The sequence below is a fragment of the Caenorhabditis briggsae genome (assembly GCF_000004555.2).
Source record: "Caenorhabditis briggsae complete genome, chrX, whole genome shotgun sequence".
Lineage (NCBI taxonomy): Eukaryota > Metazoa > Nematoda > Chromadorea > Rhabditida > Rhabditidae > Caenorhabditis > Caenorhabditis briggsae.
This window is the reverse complement of record NC_013491.2, coordinates 17,406,400-17,417,367: the sequence shown is the minus strand read 5'-3', so window position 1 is coordinate 17,417,367 and position 10,968 is coordinate 17,406,400. Positions and strand designations below refer to the sequence as shown.

General features: G+C 39.1%; 3 protein-coding genes across 3 annotated transcripts; 1 reads left to right on the top strand and 2 right to left on the bottom strand.

Moving 5' to 3' along the window:
* Positions 1-85: 85 nt before the first annotated feature.
* CBG05346 lies at positions 86-336 on the bottom strand (the record flags this gene model as incomplete). The annotated part of the gene is made up of 2 exons (XM_045240429.1): positions 86-100; positions 145-336. 2 exons carry the CDS (start codon positions 334-336, stop codon positions 86-88), a joined length of 207 nt encoding a protein of 68 aa, XP_045092906.1.
* Positions 337-5,079: 4,743 nt separating this feature from the next.
* CBG05345 lies at positions 5,080-7,123 on the top strand (the record flags this gene model as incomplete). Its single annotated transcript, XM_045240428.1, has 9 exons — positions 5,080-5,180; positions 5,467-5,545; positions 5,593-5,754; positions 5,805-6,131; positions 6,232-6,320; positions 6,366-6,456; positions 6,641-6,811; positions 6,858-7,064; positions 7,109-7,123. 9 exons carry the CDS (start codon positions 5,080-5,082, stop codon positions 7,121-7,123), a joined length of 1,242 nt encoding a protein of 413 aa, XP_045092905.1.
* Positions 7,124-8,777: 1,654 nt separating this feature from the next.
* CBG05344 lies at positions 8,778-10,897 on the bottom strand (the record flags this gene model as incomplete). Its single annotated transcript, XM_045240427.1, has 6 exons — positions 8,778-9,112; positions 9,164-9,643; positions 9,692-9,867; positions 9,914-10,492; positions 10,540-10,642; positions 10,885-10,897. 6 exons carry the CDS (start codon positions 10,895-10,897, stop codon positions 8,778-8,780), a joined length of 1,686 nt encoding a protein of 561 aa, XP_045092904.1.
* Between the last annotated feature and the right edge of the window lie 71 nt (positions 10,898-10,968).

The window sequence follows — 10,968 nt, the reverse complement described above, 5'->3', positions numbered from 1 at the left end:
AGATGATTTCAAAAGTTGGCAATAGTGTAAACATGGCGACGAATGAAGAAAACGCGATTTATTTGATTCCGCAACGTCGCTTGTTTCAGGCACTGTTGTCCTGGAAAACACAGTGAAAAAACAAGAAAAACTTATTTTTCTTACCAGATCTTTTGGAGGAGCAACGATGTACACGATTTGCCACGCGTAAGCGTGCACCAATCGCTCAGTATAGAGTTCCTTATTAATCAACATTTCTGGAACTTCGTTCATTGCATACCGGCACCAACAACTTGTGTATCTCCCCAATTTCCCGTGCTCTATAGCGTAGAGAAGGGTGTGGGTGCAATTTGGCATCCCAGAAATGAGGACCTCAAAAAAGTAACTTATTTTGTTGAAATAATTATCAGTTGCTTACCGTGTCTTTAACAAAAACGTAGTCTTGAACATTTGGGCTTTCAAAGACAAGGAACCCCTTGTGCCCATCGAAGCAGCTGAACCGACGAAGAAACTTGACGTCGAGGTGGAAGAGTGTCTCTCCTCTAAACATCCTAGTCTCCCATCTAGTGTTTAGGTGATGATTGATCCGCTGAAACAATTTAGCATTTTGATAACACACATGACTAGGATTTTATTATTTCATTATTATGGATTTCAGACCTATTCCTTCTAGAGTTGTCCTGTTCTCAGTTCACCTTTCCTCGGGTGAGATTTTCAATTGCAAGAAAAGTAACATTTATTACCAATCAGACAAATTTTTCAACATAATTAAAGGCATTTTATGATGAAGCACGAAGAAAAGACTTCCGAGAAGGAAGAAGTTGATTTGTAGACGTCGGCGGCGGCGTGTGATGAACGAGATACCTGAAAACGTACAGACGGAGTAGAAATAGCTGTAAGGTTCAGACTAACCGCATCCAAATTTTACATCATCGCCACACCGAAATTCATGAATTTCAGCTCTTTTTCTTCCTTCATCTCTTCGCTCTCGTTTCCTTTTCCTTACTCGCTTTTCATCGATATCGGTTTTCGCTCTTCAATTGATTCGAGTATTCAATCCGACCAGCCTGCAAAAATGAAACAACCGGCAGCGAAGAAATACCTGTTCGAAACATTAAACCAACCGCAAAATCCCACTGAAATCGAAATTCACACATGGCGACGTTTCCTCACTTCGACGATGTCCCTCTGTCATCATCCGGTCACTGCGAGTAGATGTAGCCTGAAATTAGTGCTTTTTGGGAAAGAACATGCGGAAAAACAACGAAGAAAAAGCATATAAACCGTTAACATCACAAAACAGGACATAACCCGCATTTCCCAGCCAGGCGTTCGATTTACTCATACAAAAATGAGCGAATTTGTTGTTTTGCGACCTGATTTATAAAAATTTCGAAAAAAAGAGAAAAAAACGGCCAAAATAGCGAAAAAATCGAGAAAAATCGAAAAAATAATTAAAAAATAATACAAAAAAATTGCGAAATTATTTATCGCTGGGTAACGGTAGCACTCGTTTGCCGGCTGTGTTTTCGAAAATTCTTCATGAAATACCGTGGCCTAACTTGAGAGAAAATTCGGCCACAACTCCAATTTTTTCGCACAACAATAATAGCAGTACTACATTTCAAAAAGAACAAATTGAGAAATTTCCAGAACTATCATGTAATGCAAGGACCGGTCGAAAAGATCATTATTAAATTTTTCATCGAATTCTCATAAATTATTTATTTACTTTGAATACCTTGTAATTAAAAATAAGTGTCATAAAGCGTCTAGAGGCCAAACTGGAAATCAACAGTTCGCTTTGAAAAAAGCAAAAAAGTTTTCCCACGGCGGGGTTCGAACCAGCATATTCATTCCTAATGATTCCCCTTCTTACCACAACACCACACAACCGACATTTTCTTCTGGCGCGGAGGGCGTAGAGGAAGTGCGCGCCGAGATTGGGAGAGAATTTTCAGACGAAGATTATTAGCTTCCTGGTGAATCCGGGGACGAGATATTTCTGACATCGTGTAGAGGATGTCTCAAACTAAAAGTACTAAAATTTTCAACAAATTCTCAACCCCCGTCTGAAAACACTTCTCTTGTCAGTTAAAGCTATTAGGTTGTTCCAAAAGTCATTTACATTTTTTGAGCGCGCACTTTATTCATTCTTGCCGACCGATTTTTTTTGGTTTAAAAATATTCAACTCATGTTCAATAAAAATTCCCAGTTTGTAATTGCTTTTGTAATTCCCAGTCTTCTTTCCAAATTATTCGAATGAGAATTCGCTACCGTTGCTCATCTATCTACATGCTCCGTAATTGATGACAAGTCACTTGACTATTTTGTAGTGCGACCTTGGCTCAATCGCTTTCGGGATTGCGATTATTCGCTCTAAGAGACACCTAGTTTTGACCTCATAAATTTGAGTATCGAAGCTGATATCTAGAGAGCGATGGAAGCTGAGTCGAGGCTCACTATTCATAAAGTTTCTTCTAGTCTCGGTAACCTAGTACAACTGAATTTTATCATCTTTGAAGTTCCGGACACAAAGAAAAATATCGTTAACTGGTCTCACACCATTTTAATGATTCTCAGATTGAAACTAGTTGCGACTTGAGTTGATCTCTGCTCACTCGTAAGCAAAGCTTCGATGGGATCCATTATCTTGTATCAGAGAACAACAAAAAGGGTCTGTAGGTTGAAGAAAACAAACAGAGTCCGTGGGTCAAGAAATGCCAAACTCTAGAAATCAATCACAAAGGAAAAATATTTCAAAAAATAGGATTATTCGCTCTAACTAGGGAAGGTTGTTTGTGAGGTATGTGACTTCGATATGAGACCTATATCATTAGAAAACTGAGGATGAGACATTTTCAAATATATATCCAGATTTTGCTGCGGACTCACCAGATTCGAGAGAATCGAGTTTGAAATCTCAATTTTGCAAAAGCAAAGGGGGGACCCCATGGTGACTTTATTTTTCAAAAAAATGTTTTTTTGAAAAAAAAAACATGAAAAACGTTCAGAATCATACTGTGTTCTCTAAAACTGTTTAAAATTGTGGTTGAATGCGTTTCAAAACTAAAAACGGCTAGCTTTGACTAAAACACCAAATGCTCTATAGGTTTTACGGTATTCGTCATGTTTCCAACTATATTTATGCTGAAACTAAAATGGTAGCTTGCCAACAGATAACATTTTCCTATTCCATTTCTTTCGTTACTGTAGTGTCTTACGGTACAAACAGTTAGACTGTATTAATTTTCACAATCTTGAAGTTGATCATCATTATTTTTCTTGTGTTTAAGAAATTGTTCTCATGTTAAAGGCACACAACAAAAGGTGCTGAACTTTACAACTCAATTGGCGAGTGTTGCCTAATTTATCGCGTGCACACTAATTGTACGTTTCCCCCAATCTGAGCACATGCTTAAGGAGTGCATGTTTCAAATTGTCTCGTGATATCCATGGCAATGTTTTTTCACTTTACTATTTCTATTTTTTGTTTTCTCTCTTTCACTTGGAAGTAGTTCGAAATTTTTATTTTCGAAACTTCCATTCTGATTAGCCCGCACAAATCATGCAAACTCGGATAAATCAAGAATCTACCTAACCTTTTTAATCATTTCAATATACTTTATATAGACTTTATGATACTCACTTTTATCATTTCTCTGATTCTCTACTCCTAACACAGATTTCAAAAGTGTCACAAGTAGTGAGGGAGCCAATCAGTTGAAAAATATGAATCACTTCGTTTTAAGCCCCCGCTTTATTCCCTTCAGGGATCTTTTTCCGAAGTTTCCCGAGTTGTTTGCGTCAATACCTCGTGATCATTACTTGTCTCACTTAGAAGAAAGTTAAAGAATTATTTCTCATTCCTTGAAATTTCGGCTACCGAGAGGTGGTTTTGATTTCCAATTGCGGCAGAGACACCGTATGACCTGTATTAGAAGGGCCGGTTCTTCTGATGTTTTCGAGGTATTAGGTTGGAAGGAAAGTAACTGTCCATTTGTTAATTCGTGAATAACACAAAAACAAGAACTATCCAATAATGACAGTATGCACCGTCGTTGTCCACGTCATGTTGACAACATTCAGGCAACTTGAGGACACCATACCTCCAAAAGCCAGCTCCCAAAGTCACCGTGGTGGACATCAAAGTGGGGCTTCTACAAATCTCGGGGCTCCATGAGCGCTCGGAGCACGGTTTCTTCCGTGTTTGAGCAAGGACAGGCAGAGGATCGCTCTGAAGAAGGATGGCTCTCATACCGTCTGGCAGCAACCACGCTCTCCGATTTCATGACATGGGTGGGTTCCTTCAGTGCATTATTAGTTTCTTCATATCTGAATTTTTGTTTTGCAGTGGAGCTCTCCTTCTTCAGATTGAAATGCGAATTAGTAAACTACCAAAAAAATGGTTATATTATGATAAACTATTGATCAGTTGACCAATTTTCGACATCTTTCAAGAAAACCAAGATAAGTGAGCTCAAAGTGAAGGGATAAAATATAATTCTAGTAGAGCATTCATGGTTTGTCGAAATGAAACATCATGCTGTTTCACCTCCGACCGGAAAAATTCCGAGAAATACGTTAGACAGATTTTTTCGGAACCGATTTTCGATCGGAATATCTTGAGCGGGAACATTTTTTGAGTTTTCGAAATTTCTCCTAATTTTTCGAAATCGGAAAATTCGGAAATTCCGAATTTTTCGAAATCCTAAGAATCAAAAATTCCTCGAACACATAATTTTAGGATGCATTATTTTTATTCGAACTGAAAAATTATAATGTTCATGCTTGTAGATCTCCTACTACTTGTCTTGACCCTTCCTTCTTTTTTGTGTTCACCGGAGACCCCCTACCGCTCAAGCTACTCTGTTCTGTTCATCCGATGGGCGGCAAAAAAAGAGCTGACCCCAGCGGTAAGTTCCAAGGGAGTAACACTTTACCAGTGCAACAGACGGGTAATGTTTATAGTATCACGCGATTATGATGACTCATTGGCTCCTCCCCTCTCCACCACATCCTAATATCTGCGGGCTTTGTTTCTCATTCATTTTTCATTCTCCAATCACAACAAGTATTCTGAATTTGAAGTATAACCCATGTCGGATCCCACCTACGTTCTCGCCTACGTCTCGGAGAAACGCGAGGATGGGTTTCTCTTGTGTCTACAGGACACGGAAGCGACCGCAGTTATCTCCAAGTGAGTTTGCTATTTGATTACTGTATTTATTTTAATAAAAGCCCCTCTATCCGAATGCAACTTTGAATAGAAGCCTACCATGAGAAAGAATTAGAAAAATCATTAGCGTACAAAGCGATTTAGGGGTACGGGGTGTAAAATACCTGAAAAACTGAATTTTCTACCCCTAAATCGCTTTGTATACCTTTTTAACCCCAAACTATCGTACCCTCCGAATTAAGTGCCGAAAACTACGGTTGCCGAATACAGATTGTCATAACTAAAACTATGAAAACTTTGATTTCAGCCACCCAGCCTTAAATCACTCACGTCTTGGACATCTAGTCGGCTGCAAACTCGTCGAAGGAAAACTGATAGATATCACGGTAAAACAAACTGACTCTTTCTACGGAAAAACAGATTTCATTTTTAGGACAATAATTATACGAGCAGCCATGTGGCCAGGAAAAACTCCCTTTCCGAAACCATGCGCCTGTTCCAGTTCTACCCAGAATCCACAGAGGAAATGCAAGGATGCGTTATTGCGAAGTGTGTTCTTTCTGGCTGGACCACCAAAGTTTTCATTGGCCCCAAAGTAAGTTTCATCAAAGTAGCTCAATTTTCAAAAACTTCAAACAATTCCAGATGCTTCGAAAAGTGAAAAAACTTCCGAGCAGTATCGAAGTCGTCGGGTGGTGCCAATTCCGAAAAGGTATGGTTTACATGAGACTTCTGGAGGAAGAATACCACGGACCGGAAGTTTGCCAGTTGCACCGTTGGAGCCTTGTCGAATTGGGTAAGCCAGCTGTTCAATGGTTCATGGAAAACATTGGAACTGTCTTTCAATGGGGACGCAGACTTTTGAATGAAAGATCTTTGGGCCAAAACGACGTTTGCACTATGGAGGAAATTATGAGTATGGTTGATGATATGAAACCAATTCGAAAAGTTGGGCCATGGGCGCTGGACCAGGTAAGAGAATCATGTTTTATGGTTTTGAAGTAGCGTGCTCAAATGTTGGGATAGTATGCTTGTTTAAAATTCAAAATTGAAAAATTCGTTTTGATTTCAGGAGGCGGCGACAGGTGATGGTGTGTTCATCTGCCGCGATAGAGGGCAGGCAGTCTTCTATTTGTCGTCCAATAAATGTGGAATCATTTGGTGAGTACTGGGATGTCCTATGATATTATAAGTTTTATTTTCCAGTGTGGATGAAGTCAGAGAATTGAAGAAAGGCGACATGGTCAACGTCAATATGATGTCTCCAATCACGTTCCGTCCATTTGCCACAATTACTGTAAGTCGTTTTCTGTATTCATATTCATATTTCCATGCCGAAATCTCAACTGTGTTTAGGAGTAAGTTTCTCAACTGTGTTTAGGAGTAAGATTCTGCAAAATTTATAGAAAAGAACTTGATTCGAGCTCATCGGACTCTATTTTCCTAGTCATGTGTGTTATCAAAATGCTAAATTGTTTCAGCGGATCAATCATCACCTAAACACTAGATGGGAGACTAGGATGTTTAGAGGAGAGACACTCTTCCACCTCGACGTCAAGTTTCTTCGTCGGTTCAGCTGCTTCGATGGGCACAAGGGGTTCCTTGTCTTTGAAAGCCCAAATGTTCAAGACTACGTTTTTGTTAAAGACACGGTAAGCAACTGATAATTATTTCAACAAAATAAGTTACTTTTTTGAGGTCCTCATTTCTGGGATGCCAAATTGCACCCACACCCTTCTCTACGCTATAGAGCACGGGAAATTGGGGAGATACACAAGTTGTTGGTGCCGGTATGCAATGAACGAAGTTCCAGAAATGTTGATTAATAAGGAACTCTATACTGAGCGATTGGTGCACGCTTACGCGTGGCAAATCGTGTACATCGTTGCTCCTCCAAAAGATCTGGTAAGAAAAATAAGTTTTTCTTGTTTTTTCACTGTGTTTTCCAGGACAACAGTGCCTGAAACAAGCGACGTTGCGGAATCAAATAAATCGCGTTTTCTTCATTCGTCGCCATGTTTACACTATTGCCAACTTTTGAAATCATCTTCACATTCCACAGTTCACTCATCCCTTCCTTTTTTAAATAATATTCCCTCAATATTCCTCGATTATCATGCTTTCAAAATTCCCTCACTTTCTTTTTGGGTAATCCTTAAAATTCCTAAACACTTGAACATATTTATTCGTTCTCTTATTCCCAATTTTGCAAAATAAATGCTCGGATTTGTGTTCCAAATTTCAATATTTCCCCGTCCCAACACTTGTTTTTCCATCGTGAGACACCCAAAATGTACCATAATAAAAGCATTTTTAAGTGTACCTTTTGCATATTTACAGTCCCCACTTTCATCCACCCCACCTATTGCTGAATAACACTTCCTTGATCACCTCACTTCTTATGATTCAAAAGCTTCGCCCCTTACTTACCGCCCATTTCTTCTTGTTAATCCATCAAATGTTAATATCTATTCCTGAATCTGAATCATATCTATATCTATTCGATCTCCTATTCCAAAGTGAACAAATATTCGATTTTGTTTCAAAATTTCAATATCCCCTTACTCCAAACACTGTATCCCATCATAACTCCTTCAAAATAAACAACAATAAATAAAATTTCAAAGTCCTCGTTTTGAAAATTTTTAGAAATTCGTGCCAGAAAAAAAGAAAAACATGCAGACTGGTTTTGCTATTACCAAGTTTGTTGGAAATAGGAACGCGGCCTGACCCGTATCGTGGCCCAAACCTTTCCGATCATTCGAAAATAAGTTCATAACCAACCAGAAACTTCTAGAGCCACTCAATCACAGAGTCCCATCCATCCCAGAGTACCTTAACCAGTCCCGTTCCGACAGCCATTGGTTCTTATTCTATTCTTCATGAATTGCAGAACCAGTGAAATGAAAAGTATCTTTGTGTATCTACTCCCTCTTTCATAAGATTGTGCCAGGACACATGCTTCTACATTCTCAATAACTTTTCATCTAGAAAATTCCATGACTCTTCAGGGTTATTTTGTGAATGTCGAGACAAACGTGCCTATAAAGCTAACAGAAATAACATTCTCAATTGTTAATCGGAAAAAAACTTCTGCATCGCGGGACTACTGCTTCCAGCTGTTTTCCCTATTCAAATTACCCAAGTACCGCATCACAAGCGAGAAAAGTCAGAGCGGGTGAAATCTGATATGCAAAACCTTCTGCTCTTTCTCACTGGAACGCGGACCATGATGAAAGACACCGATTGGAAACACTCCTTTTTTCGCGCACACCAGACGCGTTTTAGTATAAACAATTAGCACGAGGCAGTTGTCCAGAAGCATTGATGGCCCGAATAAGAGAAGTGGGATTGTGTATATACCAATAGCCGATGTTTTTTTAATGGTTTTTTTTCCAGAATATCAGAACAAGATATCCAAAATTAAATATTCAATTGTAAGCAGCCAAAGCCCCAGATTTTGCGAGAGTATAAAACATGAGCTTACGGTCCTTTGTCTAATATATTTATGACTCTCTTCATGTGAACAGATATTTTAAGACAATGAAGCAAGATTCATATACATCATTCAGATGATATTAGATAAAACATGAAAAACGTTAACCAAAAATACTTATTTTACACCTGAGGGTGAGGATAATTGAAAAACAAAATAAAAAGCGAATTCTCTACATAAGGCTCAGTTTTAAATTTGCTCAAATCTTGCGTCGACACTCTACCAAACATTTGGAAAATATCAAAATCTACAATTGAGGATTTTGTGGCTAATAGAAAAGTGTAAAACTCCTTGAACTGTTCTCGCTCCTCTACAGAAATAGTTGATAAATTATCCAAATTATTGAGGCGCATCTTGATGAAAATCTTAGTGGTCAGTGGATCCCATTCAACAGGTCCTTGAAAATCGGAAAATAGCTTGTAGACGAAACACTCTTCATCGTACATTTGAGAAATGACTGAAAATAAAATTTTAAATATAATTCATGACCTCGGGCAATTTGTCTTACGTTCTTCTATCTTTATTTCCGGGATATTAGACGGGCGGTCATTATTTCGTAGTAGTGCCTGACGGTTCATGTACGTCACGAAATGATCGTACCAACTTTCATCACAAAGTTTCACGGGGTTCATCTTTAATTCTTCCATGGTCAGGACACATTCTCGTTCGCTATTGCCAATCCAATCTTTACAAGACTCTACCATTCTCAGGTATTGTTGCTCAAGAGCACGCAACTTTTTCTCTGAGAGACTTGTATCCGAGTAAAGGTACAGGCAGTCTCCGGTTATGAGGTCCATTTTACAATTACTCAATGTCTCCATTACATATTCCATGATTTGGTACTCAAAGCATTTGGAATTTCTGTAGTGAATTATCCGTTCCTTCAGCTTTTCCTCGATTTCTTTTCTTCTCAGGTGGATGTCAAATGGATGTGTCTGCTTTAAGCACTCATAAATCTTCATTTGAAGATCGTGTGATTGAAAATTTTCTGAAAAATAAATATTTGAAAAATTCTGAAATTAAAAAAAAAACAAACCTTTCTCAAAAGCGAGCTGGAACCGACGTTCATTATCCATTTTCTTCTTGTAAACTTCGAATTTTGTTGAAAAGTTTAGTTTGACTTCTTCCAACTTTTTATCTGCTTTGTTGGGCAATTCAGCAGAGAAGTCGTCTTTTGGCTCATTTTTTGATTTTTTGTTTTTGTTCTTGTTCCTAAAAAGGAGAAAATTAGATCAAGGATACAAATTTTATTTCTTACTTTCTGGTAGCCTTAGAAGGCAATGCTCCTTCATTGGTGGATACAGGAGCTTCAGTGGTAGCAGGAGCTTTTACCATAACAGTAGAAATAACAGAGGAAGAGGCCTGGACAGAAGCCTTAGTTTTGGCGGCAACAGATTCTCCAGATGGAGCAGAAGAGTGCGCGATAGGAACAGCTTTTTCCTGAACAAGAGACTTTTCTACAGTAGACATCTGGGCATTTTTGGCAGGAACGGAAACCGTGGTTTTAGTCAAAGTATCGGATGCAGCGGTTTTTTGGATGAGGGCAGGAGCTTTGTCGGCAGCACAATCTTCGGCAATTATAGAAACATTGCTGACAGTAGTTGTATTGTCTTTAACGGAGAACTTAGTGACAACAGTAGCCTTCGGAGCTGCAGAACCCTTGGAGACGGCAAAAGCTTCAGTGAAAGCATGAGTCTTGTTGGCGACAGGAGGAGCACTGCCGACAATAGGGAACGTGACGGTTGCGGGAATACCGATCACCTCTTCATTGGTTTTAGAAGATTTCCAGCTAGCTGTAGCTGGAGCTGTCTCAAGCGGAATGCTTTGATCACGAGCTCTGTAAATATACTGATTGGTCGAGCCATTAACAAAAAATCAAGATACTTTTTAGCCTCTTCTTTCTCCGGAATACTGATCGCATCTGCACTGACAGAACGCGATGCTTTTGCAGATGCTGGCGAATTCACGAGATCTTCTGACAAGGTAGCTGGATTTGGGTCCACCAGTTTCGAAACTGATGCCGCGCTTTGCTGTTTCTTTTGTTTTTTCTTGACTTCCGATCTCGTTTGTCTTCTTAGCTATTTAGTCGGCTGATTGATGTTCGCGTGATGCAAATTCTCTTTGTCTACATCTCCTGAGAAATATTTGGCTGTAGCAGATGTTCTGAAACATTTGAATAAGGAATAAAGTCCTTTGGAGTTTGGTCCGTTTGATAAAGTTACCTTTCACTATCGTTTCTCATTGCGAAGGCATCTGAGATCCCTTGATCACCTGAGGTTGACAATGTTTCACATTTTTCGATGGCCAATGGAA